The sequence below is a fragment of the Ursus americanus genome, chromosome 26, assembly GCF_024610735.1.
Source record: "Ursus americanus isolate L20-20 chromosome 26, mUrsAme1.1.p, whole genome shotgun sequence".
Lineage (NCBI taxonomy): Eukaryota > Metazoa > Chordata > Mammalia > Carnivora > Ursidae > Ursus > Ursus americanus.
The window spans coordinates 18,198,135-18,221,627 of record NC_142152.1 but is presented as its reverse complement, the minus strand read 5'-3'; the positions used below and the strand labels follow the sequence as shown (position 1 = coordinate 18,221,627).

General features: G+C 46.6%; 1 protein-coding gene across 2 annotated transcripts in view; it reads left to right on the top strand.

Annotated features, from left to right (window-relative positions):
- The window catches only part of DPF3 (double PHD fingers 3), a 247,751-nt gene that overhangs the window by 29,617 nt on the left and 194,641 nt on the right, over positions 1–23,493 (top strand). The window contains exon 2 of one of the 2 annotated variants that reach the window (XM_045807887.2): positions 20,772–20,845. The exons of the other annotated variant lie outside the window; for it this stretch is intronic. Within the exon in view, the coding sequence (XP_045663843.1) occupies positions 20,796–20,845 (50 nt within the window). The 5' untranslated portion in view covers positions 20,772–20,795. The remainder of the gene's footprint in view (positions 1–20,771; positions 20,846–23,493) is intronic. 2 annotated transcript variants of the gene reach the window in all.

The window sequence follows — 23,493 nt, the reverse complement described above, 5'->3', positions numbered from 1 at the left end:
TCCTGGATTGCGTCAGCTTCTGGCTGGCCGTTTACGTTTAGGGGTCAAGGTTCATGTGTCTCCTGTCTATACATGGTTCGGCGGTGTGTCGTTCGGCGGTGCTGCCTCAATGAGAGCTTTGCAAATAATTATTCTAAGCTCTTCAAATAGAAATCCCGGGCAAAGGGCTGGGTGCAAGACGTCTGGCCTTCGGTCTGCTGAGTTAGCAGCTCGTCCAGGGCCCTCCTCCAGGCCCTGGGTCTGTTGGGTCACTAATGGAATCTGCTGGAAGCAAATTAACTCATGGAAAAAAAAAGGGCTAACAAATCACTCCGACTGTTGGTGTCTGCCCCAGGATGGCTGGCACTTCCCCGTCTGGTCATAAGTCTTCACCCCACATGTCATCCCTCTCTTGGGGAGCCCCACTTTCTCTTGCATAGTTCCTGAGAGGCAGGGAGGCTGCCCTGGAATCCCAGCCCCTGACAGCAGAGCTGTGGCCTGTGCACGTGCGAGGGCCATCTGCGCAGCCCGGCGTGCCCTCCTGTGTGGGAGGCCTGCGAGCTGGCTCCATGTATTGTTCACACTTCTGGGTTTGGGTTGGCTTAACCATTTGCTCCAAGTCGAGGCTGGGAAAAGGCGGGGGAGGAGGGGCAGGTAGGGGAGAAAACAGCTCTGCTCTTAAGCCTGGGCATGCTCTCTTCTTCCCTGGCCAAATGTGTGTTCTTTTAAAAATATGGTCCCCTGTGGTGTGAGATCCAAGCTCCACATGGGTCTGCCCATCCCCCTGCATTTCTCAAATGCAGCTTCCCTCCCTGGCCACCTGCAGAGTTTGGGGGCCTTCACAAAGCAGGCTGGAAGTGCCAGGCTGCCACTGTGACCTTCTTCTTCCTCTTTCCTCACCCCTCTTGGCTCTCCCAAAGTTGTCTCATGGATTCCTGAGTAAATTGATGGTGTTCTAGGGTGTGTGTGTGTGTGTGTGTGTGTGTGTGTCCTGCTAGTTGTAACAGGAGTGATACGAGAAAAGGGAAGGATGCTCTCCTTCTGCCTCAGAGACAGGGAGTCCAGGGGGGAGGGTTTCGTGGGGCCAGAGAACCACCAGCAGCATCCTCTGGTGCCCGCAGCAGAGAAACTGAGAAGTGGAACGGGGGTGTGGTGGTAACTGATGATGTGTCTGGGATGGAAGGAGTGTAGACATCCTCTCCCCACGCCACAGGTGGAGAACATTAAGGGGAGTCATGCCGTACCCGAAGCCGTTGTGTTGAGATGAACTATGTGAAGCCCGGTGAATAGGCCGGGCCCTAGGAGACACTCATGACACACTTGTTTCTGTCTTTCCTTTCAATTCACCCGGCTCTCTGAGAGCAGCAGGTAATCTAGGTTCTAGAACACAAGTTACCTGACATTCCCTGCCTAAGACTAGAAATTACACCTGAGTACAGGTATCCTGATTTGGGCTCTTACTGGTCACCACGTCTTCAACCATTAAAACCCCCTGACGTATGAAGTCCCTGCAAACAGCACCCAGGGGTTCAGTCCTAGGTGCTGCCTTCTCTCTTCACCCGGGGACCTAGAATGGCACATGCGTGCTCTGGACCACATTTACACCTGGGTTAAATAGCGTCCTTCGCCTTCCCCACCCATGCCTTGACCAGCGGGACTCTTGAGAGTGTCTTAGTTAAAAGGCTCCCTGTGAACTAAGCTGTGTAGAAGCAGGGTGAGCCCGAGGAGAAGGGTCCAGGCTGATCTGAGGGAGGCCTGAGTTTTGTGTCTCCCAGGTGGCCAAGTCTCGTAGGCACAACCTAGAGAGGTCTTCACAGACCAATAACACTGGAATGCATTTCAGTGTGTCGAACTGAGCTATGCTTCCTCTACAAACCACACTCCCCTGGTCGGCTCACCAGTCTGTGCCTCAGTTGCTTCTTCTGTAAAATGGAGCTAATAATAATGATCTGTTATTTCACCAGGGGTGATGAGGAGATGGCATGTATGAAATCTCTTTAGAAAGAAGGCAACGGGTGGGCTCAGTTCTTACTTCAGGAATTTGTATTATTATTATTATTATTTTTTGGTCCTGGCAGAGAAACCATTTGAAGTTCATTTCATTCATCTCACAGATAAAAAGGTAGAGAGGTAAGTATACGCCCTCTTTGCTTCGTAAGTCAGAGTGGCCGTCACTGGCGAGTTAGTACTGGAGCTGTGGCAGAGGCTGGGCCCTGGGCCTCCCGGTTTGGTGTCCCCCGCCCCTCCTGCCTCTTACTTTTTCATATTCCATATCAAAGTCTCAGTCATTCTTTCAAGTCCTATGTAGCCCGGGCTCTGATCACCCGGGGACTGCACAATTCTTATTAATATTAAAGGGAAGGGTTTTCTTAGCCCGCTTGCCTTCTCGGAAAGGAGAGGGAAAAGTGGAATTGGAAGGACATCTACGCTCCAGAAGGAAGGCATCCTGGTTCATTGCAAATTTGGGTTCCCTCTGGTGACTTGAAGGATTGTGAGGAACCACGTGTAAATGGTAACTGATTAGCTGCGGAACTTCCGTGACTATTAACGAGCTTTGGTTTCAGGGTCAGGCTGGAATTGACAATTTGATCCTGCTGCCTAGCTCCGCCAAATACCGGGAGTCCGAGAGACCCAGAATGTGCATTTTCCCTCGTTTCAGATCCCTAGTCACTGATTTGCTGATAACAACAGTATCTAGTTTTATTCAGGCAAAAAGCAGCTGTTAAGGAAAAATCCTGTAAATGAATTGGATTTTCCTATTGGTCTCATCACGCCAACACTGTTTTTTTTTTTTTTTCTAATTACTTTGCAACTGGTAAGGGCCCGTTGAGGTTAGCCCTCCATTTCTCAAGCTTCCAATGGAAATATTCTCTAAATGAACACTTAAATGTTGGAAGAGGTTGGTGTCACTTGATAAGTCCATTTTTTAAGAGAAGAAGATGATCTTAAGATTTGGAGGGATTCCAGCCTGTTGGCTGATTTTGTGAGCTTGTGTGTTCTGGCCATTGATAGGGATGCGGGAGCGGGAGTGGGAGCAGGAGCTGTGTCCCACTGATGCAGAATGACAGCGTTTCAGCCGTGTTTCTCAGCTTATCCGTAAGCCAGTCAAGTCAAGGAGACTGAGTCATTCCCCTGGTCTTGGAACTATGTTTCTGACTTCGTGTCTGCCTGATGCAGCTTCAAACCCCTCTGTGAAGTGGGTTTCCAAGTAGTGTCCTTTCTTAGCTTGGTACATTCTGGGTGAAAGGACCTGAGGATCGACAATATCATGATGAAGTTTGTGACTTTTTTGGTAACAGATGGCAAGATATTTCCAAAACCTACTGACTTATTTTGTGTAGGCATTGGGACAAAACGCCACACATGGGAAAAGTAAAGGATCTTAGTGTAACTTTTTCATTTTATAATTTTAAACATTTAAAAAGTAACGTGCTGACTGTAACAAAATGCATAGCAGTAAAGGGCATAAAACAAGCAAAAAAAGAACAGAAAAAAGAAAGACTTCTTCCCTAATTACCCATTACGCTCTCCACTGTTAAGGACAGTTTTTTGGTGTATCCTTCCAGGTATTTTCTATTCTGAAAGCCTACATATGTATATGCCAGGCTATGTTAGAATAGCTGTTGGGTATTTGAATTAAAAAAAGAAAAAGTCAGTTGTAGGGTAATTTCCTTTATTTCTTTGACTATGGTGAATTGAGAGAAAACTCATTCAGACCCTTTAGGAAAATCCTTTTGACAAACACTTAAATATCTCCAATCAGCCTATACTTTGCACATGGCCTGGGCTCTCTTTAGGGAAACAATATGTCATGTGTAGTAAAGAAGGTTAATCTAAGTTTTTTTTTTTTTTTTAAGATTTTATCCATTTATGTGACAGAGAGACAGCCAGCGAGAGAGGGAACACAGCAGGGGGAGTGGGAGAGGAAGAAGCAGGCTCATAGCAGAGGAGCCCGATGCGGGACTCGATCCCGGTACACCGGGATCACGCCCTGAGCCGAAGGCAGACGCTTTTTAATGACTGCGCTACCCAGGCACCCCTAATCTAAGTTTTTAACAAAGTGCAGGCTGGCCATAGAAATCAGTGTGTAAGGTAGTAACACTGCCTGTGTGTAGAGAAGAGATCTTGGGGTTTTTTTATAACATTTGATCAGTGACATACAATTTCTCCAGGTATCTCAGAGCAAGATATTAAAGGTTGAATAAATGTGTCATGTGAGAATGTGTGACGTTTATTACCAAACACAGTGACGGGGTGGGTGGTCCTTACAGTGTGAGTGTAGGAAGCTGTGGATGGGTTCTCTTAAGATGGAAAGACCTGCCAGGGCCAGGCAGGGCATCCCCTTGGTTTACACATACAAGGCCCCTCTCCCCCTTTCAAGAAGGGGGAATTGGGTTACCAAAAACAGTCTCCATATGGTAAACTAGATCTAGATTTCTGTTTTTGCTCTTCCACAGACTTAGTGGTCATCAGGCTGAAAAAGGTCCCGTCAGTTGAACTCTTGTCTCATTTGAACTCTTGTCCGGTTCCTGGCCTGGGCACACATAGGTCTCCGGCTGTGTTTTCACCTGCAGTCTGCTCCGGGATGGAGCAGTGGGAGCCTTGAGGAGCACCCTCTAAAAGCAGCAGCATCTCCGTCGCCTCCTTTGCCCCAATTCTGTGGGTCCATTCTTCTCCTGCAACTTGACTCTCTCTGGAGAACCGGATCTGGGGCTCGGGGCCCAGCGCTGTTTTCTCCCCTGCCCTCCCTTCAACTACCTGCCGCACCTCTTAGCTTCCCCATGCTCAAAAGGGATAATGTTCTCCTTGAAAGCGTCTTTTGAGGATTAATTGATGTTTGCTCTATGCTTTGAAGAGAGAATCCTATCAAGTCTCTCTGCCGTCCTCAAAGCTGGCCGCGGTTCCAGCCGGTGCCAGGCCTGGCCAATCCGGATGCAGGGTGAGCCGGCCTCTCATTGGCCGCCTTTCTGGGGCATATCCGCCCCCTGCTCGTGGCCCCGCAGTAGAAGGGCGACTGCCCAAATAGGAGGCACAGACCCTCCCGTGGACATTTTGTACATTGCACGTTTTTTACTTGGAGAAGGAGTATTTGCCTCAAAATGTCACGGGAAGTTAGTTTGTGACTTTCTGGGACATGTTCTCATTTGGACATTGTTCTGTCTCTTTTTTAAAGCTTTGTGAGTGTAAGAGAAGTTTGACTCTGCCACCTCTCAAAGAAGTCCCTTCGCCGGGCCATTTATATGGTAATTGCGTGTGGTTTGGGGAGGAACAGGATGTTACCTGTTTCATGATAAGCACTTTCATATCAGTGAATTCTTTGTTAGACTTGTTTAATCAAAGAAATGGAAGCTGCAACCTACTTACTGGAAAGATCTAGATAATGCAGTGTGAGTTAAGGACCTGAGGGTCCTAGGGAGAAGATGGTTGAGAAAAAGAAAAAAAGGAGGTTTGTTTTAAGGACAGACGAAGCAGGGAATTAAAACAATGTAAGTCAAAGACATCTTTGTTGTCATCAGGGAGGACAAGGCTGGAGGGCAAAGCCAGCTGAGCACGCTAGGGTCCACTTCTGTGTCCTCAGATGGGCATCAGGACAGGGCAGGGGATTGAGGACCCGCTGCTGACGGTTCCAGTGGGGCATTTCAAGGCGAGCCTTCAAATCCTGTCGTTCCTATCAGCCCGCCAGCAACTGATCCTCACAAAGTGTCTCAAGCGCTTGGGGGCTTGTTTTCAGCACTGCGCTTATGAATAGAAATCACTGTTTCACTTTTCTAGTTGATCTTCCTGGCGTCTTGCAAAATCCAGGGTCTGGCAACCCTGAGCCTCATCCCATCAAGGCAAGCGTCAGCAGCTGCAGCCCCTTTTGATGGGGCAGTGAGACAGACACTGTCTGGTTCACTGCCCAGGGCACATGCTGACTTCTCACCTGTCTGGGAAGTTAGTGGGGCGATAGAGTGTTCGTCCAGATGCGTACTCATGAGCACAGACATGTGCACACATACGCACACGCCCGTCACCAGGATTCAGGCCCAGAGGGGATTACCGTATAGAAAGGTCACCTCTTCGCAGATCCAGGGTGTGTAATCCAGACGACAGATTTGAGAAAAGTGAGTCTTAGGGTGAGATGTGAAGAATCAGATTATCCAGGCACACAGTAGAAGAGATGCTGTGTCATGTGCGTTGCTTAAAGCAAGTGCCTTTCTCTGGCACCCGTGTGTTTGGAGCAGCGGTGTGGAAGAGTGTAGGGCCTAGGCGGAAGCAGGGGCAGTGGCCTGTATTTGAACCTCTGTGATGTTCTGGGCAGGGCCTGGGGCCCCAGGGGCTTGATCAGTGCTGGTTAATGAGAGCCAGCCATGGGTTTGCGGATGAATGCAACTTTGAGACCTGGAAGAATAATTTCTCTTCTCCTGTTCTCGGTGTGCTCATCACTACAGCAGGCACTGTGGACTCTAGGGCCTACGGGGGCCGGGCTGGGCGTGTGAGTGAGTGAAGGGATGCTTGGATGGGAAAAGCAGAGTAAGGAGTGGAGAAGCTGGTGGTAAGCTGGAAGTTCATGCCCATCCGGTGGGATGTCCAAATTCAACTCCAGCCATTTGTCACATGGGAAGGTGAGCCCGGTGTGTCCAAGACTCCTGACTTTTTAAGAGAGGCTTGAAATCTGAATTTGTATGTGAACTCTAACAGCCTTTGATGCAATGAATTCACTTTTCAAAAAGCATAGTGCAGCCAAACAAAACATATTTGGGAGCCATGTTTGGCCTGTAAGTCCTAGGTTTGCAACCTCTGGGATAAAGCCTGCTTAGTGTCTCTCTACCAACTCTGCTGGGTGCCAACTCTACTTTGCTGTGCTTATGGCATGAGGAGGAAGGAACAGTTGTAGATGGAGAATGGCTGTGAGGACAAAGTTGGGGTGGGGGTGAGAAGTGAAACTTAGACCATACCATTACCAGGTTAGACAGGTAGATCTGGATGCGTTGGCTTCAGTGAGGATAGTTGCAAGGCCAGGCAAGAATTATGCTTGGAAGCAGGCAGGAGGGCAAATCCAAGGGAGGCGGCTGAGGGAAAGGGCAGAGGCTGTGGGTGGCAGCGGTACGGGCAGCGAAGGCAGCCCGGGAGAAAGCAAGAAGGAACTAGGTGGACTGTGGGGCTGAGGTAGTTTGCCCTCTCCCCTGCTGTAGCCTGGTGGGTGAGTGCAGCCCCTCACCACGACGCCCAATGGAAAAGTGTCACGGCCAAACAGAAAGCTCTGTTCGTTGTGCATCTATTCAGAAAAGCAGGAAACTCGGTCCAGCTTCTCAAACTTGTAATTGTAGTTGGGAATATAAGTCTGTCATACACAAAGAGGCAGTGTAGCATGCTGGATGAGAAGAGAATATGTTTAGGGCTCATACAACTTGGGTTTGAATCTGACCTTTGTCATTTGGTAGCCCTGTGGTTGGGGCAAGTTAACTTCTTTTTGAGCCCGGTTCACTCATCTGGCAATAACAGCAGTTCCTACCTCGTAGGGCTGTCATGAGGATTGAATAAAAACAAATGCCTTAATGTGTGTGAAGTGCTTAGTACAGGACCTGGCACAAAGTAAGTGCTCAAATTGTGCTCATTATTATTGTAAGACAAGCAATAACCTCAGCTACCTTGCAGTTAAGCAAAACTCCTTCATCTCAGCAGAGAGTCGACAACAGATGTAGTAAAATTTGACTCCTCCCCTACTGCAAGTGCTTCCCTAGACACAGACTCTCTGGCCTGAGCTCCTGTTTGCCAGAAAAGCAGGAGACATTGTACTCACCTGGATAAGGGTCATCTACAGAGCTTAGGTAAGTCTGTTTGACTCCAGTACCACCTGGTTTATATAATGGTGTTTTCATTCATCTAACAAATATTTGCTGAGGAACAACTATGTTCCACGCACTAAGAAAGGGTTTTGGGGATACTGACTAGAAGAAGAATCTAACATGTAGGGTAAGCTGCTATAACACAGATCTCCAAATAGAACGGCTAAATAAGATAGAGGTTTATTTCTGTCTTATGTAAGCCCTAGGGCAAGCAGACCAAGCTGGCAAAGTAGGTCCATGAATGAGTTCATGGACCCAGGTATCTTATTATTTTGTATCTCTAAGTCTGTGTTTCAGGATGTGGAAAGTAGGAGGTGATGAAATCCAAGGCAAGCAGCTAATAATTAAGGAGCTGCCACTCACACCCCAATGGTTGGAGCTTGGTCATGTGGCCACAGCTAGTGCAAGGGATGCTGGGAAATGTAGTCTGGGGCAGATGGCCAGGTGCTTATGCAAAACTTGGGCGTGGAGGTTATTATAAGAAGGAAGAAGGGAGAATGAATCCTGGAGGGAAGCTAGCAGTTTATGATTCAGGGAGATAGGGAAGTAAATGAATGCTCTAACAGGCAAATGCTCAATAGCACCAGCTGTAATCCTTGAGTCCAGAAATATGTTGTGGCTCTCATGGGAGTTTGGGATTTGGAATCAGACTTCTGGGTTCAAATCCCAGTTCTATCACTTACCACAGGGTTGGTATAAGAATTAAATAAGTCAACCCATATGACGCTTTTAGGATATGTATGGTCCGATCCAGAGTCAATGCTCAGTAAATGTAAGCTATTACTGCTGGAGGGTGGGATGTGTCAAGAAAGTCAATGACACAGGATCTGGGGAATTGCTCATGGATTGGCCACCTCCCACGGTTTTATAGCTTCCCATAGGCCTTGTCTCTCTGGATGCAGACATTGGGCCTTGAACCCTTGGCCCCTCTCATCACAGAGAGATGTTAATGAAGACAAACAAGGCCATCTGAAGGGCCAGTGTTTTGAAAAGATAGAATCAGTGTGTGTTTGCCTGGACTGGATTTAGGGGATGAATTTAGAGAGGATATTTCAAGGTCAGATTTCTTTTTTGTGTATTTTATTTATTTGTTTGTTTGTTTGCTTATTTTTATTATGTTCTATTAGCCAACATATAGAACATCATTAGATTTTGATGTCCTGTTAACGATTCATTAGTTGCGTATAATCAAGGTCAGATTTCTATAGCTTGAGTAGGAGCCAGTGAATTTAGCACATGGTCTGTAAGTCTCTGTGGGCAAAGTAAGAGCCCTTCTCGTTGGGTGTGTCTCCAGGTAAAGAGCTCGAGAAATTATTTAAAAACTCTGCTACTTAGCTAAAAGGGATAGTGAACAGTGAGGCCTCACAGAGGCTGGGGAAAACTTTTCCTGTGGGGAAGACCCTGGTGACCTGTCTGGGGCCCCTCCAGCAAGAGGAGAAAAGTGGGAAAGCTGCTCCTGCCGGGTGCTGCACTGGCAGGAGTTGGGGTGTCCTCTTACTGGGAGCTGCTGTTCTATGATATGCGGAGGGTGTCATGTTTTCCATCTCTGCGGGTGTCATGTGGAAAGAGAACCTCCCTAGCTTCAGAATAAGAGACTTAACTTTCCTTGGCAACTCACACAGTGGGTAGATTTTAGCAGAAAAATAAACAGACATTGGAAAATGATTTTCTACCAGTTTTCTGCACTCATTTTCAGAGGTTTGAGCAGCTTTCATACCCTTTTTATCCCCAGATTTTGGAATCAGACCACACACTACTCTGGAAAACAGTAGCATTGGATGCTGTCTCACAATGGGCACCATTTTTAACACCCTAAAGAGCTCTAATTGACTCCCAGGAAATGGGGTGGACGTAGAGAAGGAAGCACATGTTGGAAGACTCGTATGTGGTCAGGAGCCCACCTGTGCCTATGGAGAGGCTGGCAGAGGTGGGCCGGGGCTGAGAGTGGAGCAGCTGAAGCCTTGGGTAGGAGCTAGCTCCTGGGCAAGTAGGCAGGTGGTCGCATCCCTCCTGCCCGCCTCTCGTAACCTGAGCTTGACCTCTGGGTGTCATGAAGATCCTGTGCCTGGCTAGCCTGAGTCTGGAGGTGGCCCTGGCCAGGGGTTTTTACCCACATTTTCTCCAGCTTTGTGAGCCTCATGTCTTCTCTCTCACTGGTTCCCAACTGGGCCTTCACTCTTCCTTACCACTGGGATCAATCCTTTATTCACTTTCTCTTAAGGAAAGCTTATCAAGGGGGTGGGGACAATAGTAAGAGCTGATTAAACCAGGGTCTTGAGTCCTGGAGGCCTCAGATGAAACTGGGTTGTTATCTATGTGTGAGATTCCACGTGTAGTCTCCAGGATGTGCCTCACAAGGCATCAAAGTATGGTCTGTGTCTAGACCACACCATCCATAGGCACTATGAAGTAATATTAAGAAAAGTAAATCCTGTAATTCTCTTGAGATCAAAATATTTTTTAAAAAAGATTTATTTATTTATTTTAAAGAGAGAGAGAGAGTGAACGACAATGAGAGCGTGGCGTGGGGGTGAGGGGCAGAAGTAGAGAGAGAGAATCTCGAGCAGACTCCCCAGTGAGCCTGGAGCCCGAAGCGGGGCTTGACCTCATGACCCTGAGATCATGACCTGAGCTGAAACCAAGAGTCACAGGCTTAACCGACTGAGCTACCCAGGCTCCCCTTGAAAACATAAGAATTTTACATTGTATTTGGGTTTGTGAATTTATTAAGTGTGAACATTTCAAATGTGCCATACATGTTATAATCCTGCTTTGAATTTCCTCCTTTTTAATCATCTGGGCACCTGGGGGGGTCTCTCCCCCTCTGAGGGACTGGGTATGCAGGCCTGCTCTATCAGGGGTGAACAACCCTTTTTATACAAGAGGGCAATCCAGGAAAAATCAACAAACAAAAATCATCTTTGCCCCTTAATCAACCAGAAGAGAGCTTTATGGAATCTCATGACCCAGCGGTGGGTGGGGCATCAAGGAATGTTTGAGAGAAAAGGGGCACTGCTTTTTTTAGTCATTGAAAACTTAATATCCAGGTGTTTGGAGACAGTTTTCCAGCTTTTCATTCTGAAATTAGACGTGGGGATGCCCGTGTGATCCTTGTCGCTGCAAGGACTCACCCCAGAACCCTTGGATTCATGCTTTCTGTGGCTCAGCGTGTCTCTCACCCAGCAGAGAGCCCAGTACAGAGTAGGCACTTAATAAATGCCTATTCAGAAGCAATATGGTAGAATGGATAAGAACAGACTTTACCAAACTGCCTCCTTCTGTCACTTACTAGCTAGCTGTGTGACTTTGACAAGTTTCTTAACCTCTCTGGGTCTTGGTGATAGTCTGTCAAGTGGGGATGGTATCAATCCCTACCTCATAGGTGGGGACTGAATGAGTGAATACACGTGCGCACTTAGAGCAATGCCTAGCAGATACAAACCTGCGTAAGTGTTAGCTGCTGTGTAAATATTGCTGCTGAGCTGAGTGGAAACCCAACCTCTATAAGGTGCTAGAGCCTCATGGAGAATCTCTTTCTATCCCTGGCTTCTGCTTCGTTACCATTGGTCAGATTTTCTCTCTTGTCTCTTGTCTGTGAAAATACATTTGATTTCCACATGAAATAACTATGCCTTTTCCCTCATTCCAAACTTTTTAAAATAATTGTATTTATTTATTTGACAGAGAGAGAGAGAGGGCATGCACACGAGCAGGGGGAGGGGCAGGGAGAGAGGGAAATAAATCAGACTTCTGGGTTCCCAGAAGGCTCCCCACTGAGCAGGGAGCCCAATGCAGGGCTCAATCCCAGGACCCTGAGCTGAAGGCAGACACTCAACCGACTGAGCCACCCAGGCGCCTCTCCAAACTTTTTTTTAAGGCAAGAAAAGCAAAACCTAGAAATCCCAAATGTGTTTGAAGCAAACGTGGGTCTGTCTGTAATAGTGCATTGGATTAATAATCTGTGTGGAGACCGTAAAACTCGATTTGGCGAAACTGCTCTTTTCCCAAGAAAGTGCCAGGTTCTCTGTTCCCCTTCCATCTCTTCTCACAGAACGCCCTCCGTGTATGCTCAGCCACTTGGTCTGGTCTTTGCATCGACAGGAGAGCCCCCGGGAACGACACATGCCAGATACGATCTGACTCCAGGAGCCTTGTCTACCTGATGATTTTATTTGTCATGACTTTTATTTTCGTTCATTGACTTATTCTTTAAGGTTTTAAGTACTGAAATACAGCATACACAGAGAAAGGTGCACATGCGTTTGGCTCAATACATTTTGACAAGTCGAACTTATTTGTGTCATCAACACCCAGGTTAAGAAACAGCAGGACAGAAGGCACAGCTGGGCACAGTTCCTACCTCACCCCCTATGCAACCCCGCCAAGGGAGATTATCCTGGCTCTCACCCCATGAGATGGAATCTTCTCGTATTTGCACTTCCGTGTCTGGATTTCCCCCTTCAACACTGTGAGAGGCATTCATACAACTGTCGTTGTAGGCTGTTCATACTTAGTGCTGTATAATGTTCCGTCGTGTGAGTGTACCATGAGTTCTTTGCCATTCCACTCTCGATGGGCTTGTGGCAGTTTCTGGTTGGAAACTTCTGTGCATCTCACTACCGGGACCATGCTGGTACGTCTTTTGGGAATGACGTGCACAGACCCGCCAAGTGGGATAGCTGGGTCACAGGAACGGTGTCTATTCAGTCAGTGCTGCCAAACGCTCTTTCAGAGTAGGGGTGCCAATCATCCGCCTGATTTTGATGAAGAAAATTATTCCATATTCAGATCTGATTTGAGTTTTAAAGCAGAATAACACTGCACTGATTCTGTTGATTTTGCCATTCCTATTTCTCCCCTCTCGTGTGCCTGAGCCATATGGTAACCAGGCAAATCCTCTCAAGTTGCTGTAACTGCTTCCTTTCGGGAGGCTCTTGACTTTTAGACCTGCTACCTGAAATGGAAGGTTTAGGATTCGTTTTTTTCCCCTAAAATGTCTGCTTTATTTTCAAGAACAGAAAACACTAATCACCACATCCTCTGAAAAAAAAAAAAAAATCCTCTCCCACCCTTCCAACATTGCTTACACCTTGTATTGAATGAAATTTAGAGCGTGGGGAAGTTTTGAGTGAAAATTGAATATTGATGAGATTACGGATTTTCCAAAATGTGCTTGCTGGATCATTCCACTCGTGACTTCAGTTACAGGTGCCCTTCTCTGGAATTTGACAAAGCTGGGCAAACGGAGAGTCAAAAGGCCCCTGGTCTGGTCCTGATTTTCGGATGTCAGCAACCGTGGTGCACGGTGCTTCCGTGGTGCAGAGACAGAAACCTTCCCGTCCAACCCCAGAGACCTTACAAATGGGGACCTCTGAGTGCTAGAGGGACTTTAATCGAATCTGTTCATTTTGGCTTGCCCTCCCTTCCCTGGACCCCAAACAACAAACTAGAAACAACATCCCAGAGGATAACAGCAAAAATATTATTTCACATACTGCTTCTCATAAAAATTACTCACAAAAGCACTCTCAAATCCTGCAGCACTGGAGAGTTATTCTTTTATTTTACAGATGGGAAAATTAAGACCCATGGAGTTGATTTGACACTATACGATCCTGGAAGAGCTGGTGGTTGGAAGCCAGGCGCATGCCTGGGATTTGCCCTTCTAGGCACAGGGCGTCTTTTCTAAGAGCAGTTTTAAGGATGCGTGGCTATATCAGGAGCTCATCAGGAGGTCCTTTTGATGGGTGACCTTCACTTCCCAGAGCTTGGCACTTTATCTGGTTAGAAAGTCATCTTCCGTAAGGACATGTGCAAGGAATTGATTGCTGGTTTGTATATAGTGGCTAAGAGTGGAAACTCAGTGGGTACCTATGTCAGTAGGGAAAAGGCCCAGTAGCTACGCTACCTTCATACCTTGGACTGTTACAGAGCCGTTAAAAGGATTTTGGCAAAGTATGGCAGAATAAATAAGAGGGAGAAGAGTATATATGATATATAATTCTATTTTTTAAACAAAAAATAACCATCCTCCCCCTGCCCCAAACCACAATTAGTATGTGTGTGTGTGTGTGTGTGTGTGTGTGTGTGTGTGTGTGTGTCTGGAATTACAAAAATGTGGATGGACACAAACTAAAATGTTAACATGGGCTACCTGGGGAAAGCAGGGCTGAGGATGGGAGTACTGCTGTGGGAGAACAAGGTAGAGTGAAATAGCATGTGACAAAATGCCATAAATTATATATATGCATATATATGTATACATATGCATCAGGAAATGCATAAAAAGTACATGCATACATTTGAAAGGCAAATGAGTTGTTCCAGTAAGAACAAGACTGTGAACCCTACATGGGTCAGTTAGCTTGGCAAGGGCGAGAGGTCAGTTCTGCGGCTGAAGGCTTTACCCCCGGGTCAGTTATGTTGTATGTGAAGGACATTGGTCAGAAGTGGAATGGGAAGAAGTGTGGGTGTCTGAGCACAGGGTGCGTTTGGCAAACCAGTAATCGGAACTACCGTCCTAATGTGCCTACCACGTGCTGGCATGTTCATACTTTCTAGAAGTTAGATATTTTTATCTCCATTTCACGATGAGGAAAGCCGAGGAGCAAGCAACTCAAGGCCACGTAGTGAGTGAGTGGTGCTGAGGTTGAAGCCCAGATCCATCTGATTCCAGAACTCCTGCATTTTAGAGGTTTAGTGGGGGTGACCAGGGCTGGCCCGCTTTGATCCACATTGAGATTTCTGCGAGGTCCCCTCTCACAGGGTCCTAACGTGTAGGTTTTGTTGTTAAAACCAACCACGCCACCACCAAGGGAATGTTTCCTGTGTGTTCCAGTCGGCCTGAGCTTCTTACCTGGGTGAGGGAGGGCAACCTGTTTGGGCCTCTTCCTGAGGGAGCAGGGTTTCATGGAAAAGTAGGGCACGTGGACACCTACCTTAGGACAGGTGAGCGACAGACTGGCTTGTTAAAAAAGAGGACGGTTTGACCACATCTGACACCTGGCCCCTGCACTGTCCCAGCAACCACTTTGGGAGTAAGTGCTTGGGTTTCGTGGGGATCTCTCTCCCACCTCTCCTTGCCATCCACCCTCCCCCACCCAGCCCCGCTAAACACAAAAGAGCGAACAGTCATGGCTTGTTTGGTGGCCTGGGAGTGTGACTTCCACCCAAAGCGCCGAGTGCTTGTGCTGTCACCAAGGGTGCCCCAAAGTGAGTATTTAAGATAAAAATCTCAGATCTGTGACCCCCTTCTCTTTTCCTGGCCTTGCTCTTCTCACTCACAAAATGGGGACAGATTTTTCTCTTGCTTATGATGACAAGAAGAGGTGATCTAGAGTATATTTTGTTAAACGATAAGAAGCATGCTGTCTGTTTAGAAAGGCAAGGCCGGTTCTGCGTGTTAGCGCTGCTGATACCCATGGTCAGTGCCATTTTTATGGAACAAGTCTGGATGTTTCCAGGGTGGCTGGACCACTGTTTTCTACAGGGATCTGTGTCTCATCCACAGGGACATTGGCGACTTCACAGGAACAGGGCCGTTACCTAAAGGTGAACGTGGCTGCAGAGGGTAAGCTGGCCACAGGGGTGGCCTTCCCTGGGCCCTCCTGCCCTCCGTCTGAGGCGGATGGCTGTCGTTCCCCTGGTGCGGTTGCAGCCGCTGGAACTGCATTCACTGCCCGCTGCCTTCCTGCACAACCCAAGGAAGCACCCGGGGCCCGGGAGGGCGAGACAAAATGAGGAGAGAGCTTGTGGCGGGCTGTTGCCCACACTTCCCCTCCTGCCGCAGGTTGTAGACTGCACCTCATGGCTGAGGATAAATTGCCTGGTCTTTCAGAGTCTCTGTTTCTCTTTTTAGTGGAGCAAAATCCTTTGAATGAGCCTGTGTAGATGTCGTGATGCTGAACAGTGACCTTGTCATGAGTTCCTTAAAGATGGGGACGAGGACTCCAGTACTCAGCATAGTGCCTGGTGCACAGGAGGAACCCGGAGAAATGCTTTTCATTGACATGGAACCCCTAGCCGTGTATAGCTGGACAGCGCCAGAAGTAACCGTTCGGGAAATATTTTTCTTCCTTTGCATTCCTCTACGCATGATAAAGTGTGGGATTTGGACACCTTTTCCTCTATCCTTATTCTTCTTTGCATTTATTTTACTTAAAAAGTGATTTCCGGGGTGCTGTGTGGCTCAGTGGGGTGAGTGTCCGACTCTTGATTTTGGCTCAGGTCATGATCTCAGGGTTGTGGGGTCGATCTCAGGGTTGTGGCGTGGTGCGTTGCGCTCGGTGGCAGGGAGTCTGTTTGGAACTGGGATTCTCTGTCTCCATCTGCCCCTCCCCCTACTCTTGCTCACCCGCTCTCACTCTCTCAAAGAAATAAATACATTTAAAAAAAATTTCTTTCTGACAATTAAATAAAACTGATAGGACCTAATTCTATATCCCTCTTCTGTTTGCAGTTTTGAACAGATAAGGTAAAATCTTGTTCTGCTTGATTCTGCTTAAATATAGGGGTAGCTTGAGCAGTTTGGGAGGCGAGCTTTCCTGCATCCTGGAAGCTACTCCTGACTCTTCCCTTTTCCCATTGGGACTATAGAGTCTCCTAAGGTCCCCAGACCGAGTGGCTTACCTGGGTCTACATAGGATGAGGGCTGAAGTTCCCAGTGGGCTCCCAGGCTAGTAGGGTATCCTTTAGAGAAAAGGGGAAAAAAAAAATCCACCCAATGGAATGATAAAGGAATGACATCACAGTAGGCATAGCAACGGCAGGTAATCATAGTCTCTGCTCAAGGTGGTCAGAACCCCAGGGGAAGGCCGAGTTTCATTGTGTTCCTTTTCCCAACGGAGCAGGCACGAGCAGGGAGGCATGGAGGAGGGGTTGCTTATCCAATGGCTAGACCAGGCCAGAGGTTTGCTTCTCTCTCTAGACCTGCCTCCCCACTCTGGCAGTCTCTCTGGGGGTGGTGGTGTGCCACCTTGCAGCGTTTAATTCTGTTACTTTATTATTTAGGGTTGCCCTCCGAATCTGGCTAGAGAGGGAGAACAAAAGCAGAGGGAAGCATGTCAATGGAGAGGAAAGTAGAGGGATGAAATTATCATCAGGAAGTGTCATGGAACGCTGGAACGCAGTCCTCAGGTTTTCCTGCCCAGAGGCGTGTGTTTCCTCTGACAAATGCACACACGGTCCATCTCCTGTCCCTTACTTGCTTCTTTGGGCCTTGACTTCTGCAGCAGATGGTGTTGAGTTGGGTGCAAACCCTATAAGTTGTGCTAATTTCAAAGTCACTGTGCCTAAAGCCCAAAGTGATTCAGAACAACTTCCTGAGACCCCATGTGGCTAGAGCAGCCATATATATATATATGGTGAGTGCTGACTCTCCAGGACAGCTTGCAGTGTTGTCTCAGGAGGTCATCTCGAACACAGTGCAAGGGTTGTTAAGTGTCGAAGAGTTGATTAAGGGGCATGACCGGGAGACTGCTATTCTGGGGCTTTTGGGTACTCTGCATCCAGAAACCATTTCTCCTTTCCTGTCATTGTGGGATGACTATAACAGGTCATGCCTGCTTGCTGTTTCTTGCAGGTCAAATCATGGTTGCCTCTTTGTCTCCTTGTCACCCTGGCATTTTGAAATCTTTAAAGTGGGTGTGGCAGCCTGACCAACCCATGAGTAGCTATCATGAGGCTGAATGCACCGTCTCTACTCTCAGCAGAGCTGCTCACCCCAACCTATGGAAATTTAAAGATATTTAAGAGTCTTTTGGGAAGCATGCTCTTTGGCTTCTTTGGTGAGAATATCTGGAATTTTTGTCTTCTTTATGCAGAATATCTGGACAAGCTGGAGAAATTACTTACACAGTTGCTCTTGGCTATGGGCAACTTTGTAAAGTGAGCCTACTTTTTGAATTTTTTTATTGAGATAAGATTCATATAACATAAAGTTCAGCATTTTAACTGTGCGTAACTCATTGGTTTTTAGGTTAAAAGTGTACGATTCAATGGTTTTAGTAAACCTAAATTGAGCAACCATCACTACTACCTAATTCCAGAACATTTGCATCACCCCAAAAAGAAATCTTGCACCCATTAAGTATCACTCTTCATTCCCCCCTTCTCCCCAGCCCCTGGCACCCACCAGTCTACTTTCAGGCTCTATGGACTTCTCTATTTTGAATATGTCGTATAAATGGAATCGGACAATATATGTGGCCTTTTGTGTCTGGATTCTTCAACTTAGCATGTTTTCAGTGTCCAACAATATTGTAGTATATATCGATATTGCCTTTTAAAAAATGGCAGAATAATATTCCATTATGTGGCATACCACATTTTATTTATCCATTCATCTGTTGATGGACATTTGGGTTCTTTCTACTTTTTGGCTATTACGAGTAAGGCTAACATGAACATTCAAATACAAGTCTTTGGGTGGACATATGTTTTTAGTTTTTTGGACTCTATACCTAGGATTGAAACTGCTGGGTCATATGATAACTGTACGTTTAATTTTTTGAGGAACTGCCACTGTTTCCCACAGTGGCTGCACTGTTTTACATTCTCACCAGCAACGTGTGAGGGTCCGGTTTCTCCACTTCCTTGCTGACACTTGTGATTATCTGCCTTTCTGATTCTAGCCATCCTAGTGGGTGCAAAGTGGTGTCTCGTTGTGGTTTTGATTTGCATTTCTCTGATGGTTAATGATGCTGAGCATCTTTTCATGTGCTTATTTTCTCTGGAGAAATGTCTATTCAGATCCTTTGCCCATGTTTTCATTGAGTCATTTGTCTTTTTGTTGTTAAGAAGTGAGTTTGTTTTATTTTTTTATTTTTTATTTTTATTTTTTTAAAGATTTTATTTATTTATTCGACAGAGATAGAGACAGCCAGAGAGAGGGAACACAAGCAGGGGGAGTGGGAGAGAAAGAAGCAGGCTCATAGCAGAAGAGCCCGATGCGGGGCTCGATCCCATAACGCCGGGATCACGCCCTGAGCTGAAGGCAGACACTTAACCGCTGTGCCACCCAGGCGCCCCAGAAGTGAGTTTGTTTTAATACATCATTGTTCCTTGCTCTACTCTAACGTGGTTTACCAGCTCGTGGAGATGGAGGGGTGTAGTGGGTAACTTAAAAGCAGTCTGAGGTCTCTGCTTCTTAGGCCACTCCTCGGTGTTCTTGGGGGAATCTCCTCTTTATTGCCTGTCCTTAACAGTTTTCTTCCCCAGAGTTTCTGTTCTTGAGCCAATTCTTATTTTGCTCTCAGTTCCTTCCCAGTTGACCTCCTCTATACCCATGGCATCCACCACCATATATATGCTGATTACTCCCAAATGCATATATCCAGCTCCTACTTCTCTCTGGGGCTCCATATTTACATGTCCACGTGGAACGTCAACATGTTCAAAACCTACTACATTCCTCTGCCAAACCTTCTCCTGGGTTCCCCATCTGGATGACTGGTAGCATCCTCTAGCAAGTCAAAAAAGCTGCAAGTCATCTTGGACTACTTCCTCTCTCTCTAGGGCACATCTGCCGTCTTCCTGTCAAGTACTGTGCATTGGCTCTCTTTAGTAGCTCTCTCTAACTTATCTTTAGTTCTTCACTCCATGCTGACTACCTTAGTTCAGGTCTTTGTCATTCTAACTAGATTCCCTAGTTTTGAGTTACTTCCATCTATCCATCCTCTGCCAGAATGATCCAGTTATATTCTTCCCATCTTAAAGTGGTGCCTTGTTACCTGAAGGAGAAACTTTCTAGTTCTTTGTTGAGTGTACAGGCCCTCTTGGATCTGACCTCTATCTCTCCAACTTCATATTCCTCTGCTCATTCTCAGCCCTTGTTTTAACCATAAGGAGCGCTTTCAGGTTTCTTGGATGGCTTGTGTTCCCTCAGATCTCCAGTGAATTTTATCTCTGTGGTCAGGGATAGATTTTCAGGGCTGGATTATGGACCCAATATGGCCCCAATTAAATACCACTACGGATAGAGAACATGGTGACTGTGGCTTCGATACGGATTTTGATTTAATAATTTATTTACGTGAAAGGATTTCCAAACTGAATAGAAATTAAACTTCATTTTATTGTATTTATCAGCCACCTGCATTGCAAAGGGGATGGACTTTTGGGAAAAATTCTGACATCTGCCCCATCCATAGCCTGTTGTGACTTTAGTTATGTTCTGAATCAAGAGCACAGGATACATGATGTGACAAGTATATATGTATTTTGGGAGCGAATGGGACAAAATATTTGAAATCAGATGTGGATTCCAAGGTTGCCATAGCTACTAACTAGTGTGAACACCAGCATCATACATTTGTTTGGAGTGCTACACCTCTAACCTCTGCCGTGTCTTCTTGGTCTGAGGACGTTAGTCCTTAGATAAAGAAACTTAGTGAAACTGAAGGAATGATTCCTGGCCCTTCCCAAATACTGTTATTTTTTAAAAAATTATTTATTTATTTATTTATTATTTATTTATTTATTTATAATTTATTTATTTAAAAGATTTATTTATTTTTAGAAAGAGAGTGTGAGCCAGGGGAGAGGCAGAGGGACAGGGAGAGAGAGAATCCCAAGCAGACTCCCTGCTGAGCATGGAGCCCAACTTGGGGCTCGATCCCAGGACCCCGAGATCATGACCTGAGCTGAAACCAAGAGCCAGATGCCCAACTGACTGAGCCACGCCAGTGCCCCTTTCCAAATACTTTAAAAAACGATTCAATTTAGCTTGGATTACTATGTAGTGCTTTCTTACTCTCCCTCAAATTTTTTTACTTGGAAAAATGTGAAGTCTTCTGAAAATTTGCAAGAAAGGTACAATGAACACCCCTGTACTCTGCTCAGATTCGCCATTTTCTAGTATTTTCCCACCTCTCTGTCCCGTTTTTCCTCCCTTTTATGCACATGTGTGCACGCCCCACACTTTCCCTAAATGGTCTTACCGTCCTCTTTGTATTTTGGTTATAGTATCAAATAGTCTGAAGAAGACGGATGATGCTTGATGGGGCCGAGAAGTTAGTTGCTGGATCCTCCTATGGAAGGTACTTTTTTCTCTCACAGTTTCCGAACGGATGGAGCCGCCATGGGACTAGATCAATGGCCCCTTCTGAGAATCTGTTAATCCTCTCTTCATATGAAGCTGCAAACGTGATCATCCATTTTTTTTCAGGAAGAGTGAGATTTAGTTTGTAACAGCCATCCTCTTCTGGGGATGTTTCTGAGCTCCCGGCAAAGCTGAGTGCCAGAACCGAAGCCTTGAGCTCTTGGCCCAGCGCTGCCGCTGACCAGAGCACCCTTGGATGGTCCTAGCAAGTTCCTTTCTCGTGCTGAGCCTCAGTTTCCCCATCTATGGAATGAGAGTTTGGATTCCCTGCTCTCTAAGTCCCCTCCCCGTGCTCATGCCCTGTGACTCTGGGATGGCCAGAAAAATTCAGTCCTTCTGGAAACTGCCACAGATACTCATTGTGCTTGTGAGGTGAACTCCAGAACTGATGGGAGGCTGGGCTTTAGCCAGGGGCGTGTCTGCTTTATGACGAGTGTCTCCCCTTGTAAGAGCCACCAGTGTGCTCTCTGCCTGCTGAGGTGGGAGGTGGGCTTGGTGGGGCCGGAGGAAGCAGTGGGAACTCTGATCCCTTCGGTGGAGCCTCCCCACCTCCTTTCCTTTGAGGTTGTCTGCTTGTTTAATGTGTCGTATGCCTTGCTTCCCCCGCCCTTTTATAGCTACTTTTGTTCAAGGATATTGCCATCTCGTTTTCCTGTCCCTGGCCTACCTCCAGGTTGAATATCTAGGGAGGACAGCAGCCACCTGAAGACGTGGTGAAGGGGATGATGGTGGCGGGGGGTGGTGCGGGCTCACTGGTGGGGTCAGTGTCGTTTGAAGTCCAGGGAGTGGGTGGCGGATTGATATGGTGCGCTGGACGGGTCCACGAGTTTCCCACCTACAGGGCCCCAGGCAGAGGTCCTGGCCTGGCCAGGCTTCTTTTATCATTTAATCCCCATGGGTAGGATTTGAGAAAGTTCTGGTAAAAGAGAAGAGGACTTAGATGTGGCAGGGTTGAAGAAAGGCACTGGTGGGAGCAGGTGATTTAGGGTTCGTGTATTCATTCAATAAATGTTTATTGAAGACCTACTATGTTGCATGCGAGGTCCCTTTACTCAGAAAGTCTTAAATCTGGGTAGCCATTGTTAATGTGCTACGTGTTTAGAAGTGTTAGAAATACTATTAATAATGGTCACACTTCCTAACCCGACAATCATGTGCCAGGCATGTGGCTAAGTGGGTAACATCTACTCCATTCAATCCTCTCAACCACTGACAAGGTAGATGCTGGCCTCCTTCCGGAGGGGAGGAGAGGGAGGTTTAGAGCAGTCCCTTGCTCGAGGTCAGGCAACGGGAAGGAGGAAGACGAGGGGTTCGAGTTCAAGTCTGATTTTAAATCCCATCCTCTTAGCTTCTGTGCCTTTGGTTTATGGACTGATGTCTGTGCTTAAGTTTTCGCTGGTCTAAAAGATAGGGACAATAGAGCTAGATTTTTAATAAGGCTTTATTTAATTCAGTGGTTCTCAACTGAGATGATTTTGCCCCCAGGGGATGTTTGTCAATGCCTGGAGACAGTTTTTGGTGGTCACAACTTAGGAGGGCCTACTGGTATGTAATGAGTAGTGGCCAGGGCTGCCGTGAGGTCCCCCATGGCAAATAGGACAGCCCCTGCATTGTCCTCCCTTCATCCCCATAGCAGAGACTTACTGGCCTCAAGTGTTGATAGTGGTAAGGTTGAGGAACTCTGATTTAATTTGAAGGATTATCCTTTTTTTTTTTTTTTAAAGATTTTATTTATTTATTTGACAGAGAGAGAGACAGCCAGCGAGAGAGGGAACACAAGCAGGGGGAGTGGGAGAGGAAGAAGCAGGCTCATAGCAGAAGAGCCTGATGTGGGGTTCGATCCCAGATCGCCGGGATCACGCCCTGAGCCAAAGGCAGACGCTTAACCGCTGTGCCACCCAGGCGCCCCTGAAGGATTATCCTTAATCTTATAGTATTCTGACTTTGGGGATATGTATTAAATGTTTTTTTTTTTTTTTTTTCTTTTCAGAAACAAAGTAGTAGATGGCAGTTAGTAGATGGCAGCTGGGTTTAAGCTTGTCCTTATTTGGCAAAATAAAAAAATGGGCAAGACTCTGTTGATCCCTCTAATTTTTATTGTTGTTATAAATTTCCTGGACTATGAAATCCAAACCTCTAGGAATTATTTGATCCAGGAATTATGTTTTACAAATACTGTTTGTTAAGGATTGACAAAAGAAAGTGGCTTGTGTTGCACGTAAGGACAATGCCTAGGGTACCCTTGGGCTCTTGGGGTTTGATTTAAAAACAAACATTTGTTGACCACTTAGCGCCTGGTATGTGCCAGGCCCTATGAAAGGTCAAAAGAAATTTTGCCTTGACGAGTTCATAATCTTCCTAGGACAAAAAGTGTACGTGCATAAAATAAGAAGGGAACGAGGAAAGAGCCTGGCAATCGAGGGCTCAGTTTAGTCACAGGTTGATGCTAACGTGGCAAACCAAGGGGTTTCTACTGGAAAGAATTTTAGGTTCCTGGCTTCAGTCTGCCATCCAGTAATTTATGGGACCTTAGACAAGGCACTTAATTTCTCCATCTCTTGCTTTCCTATTGGTTTCCTGTCTTGG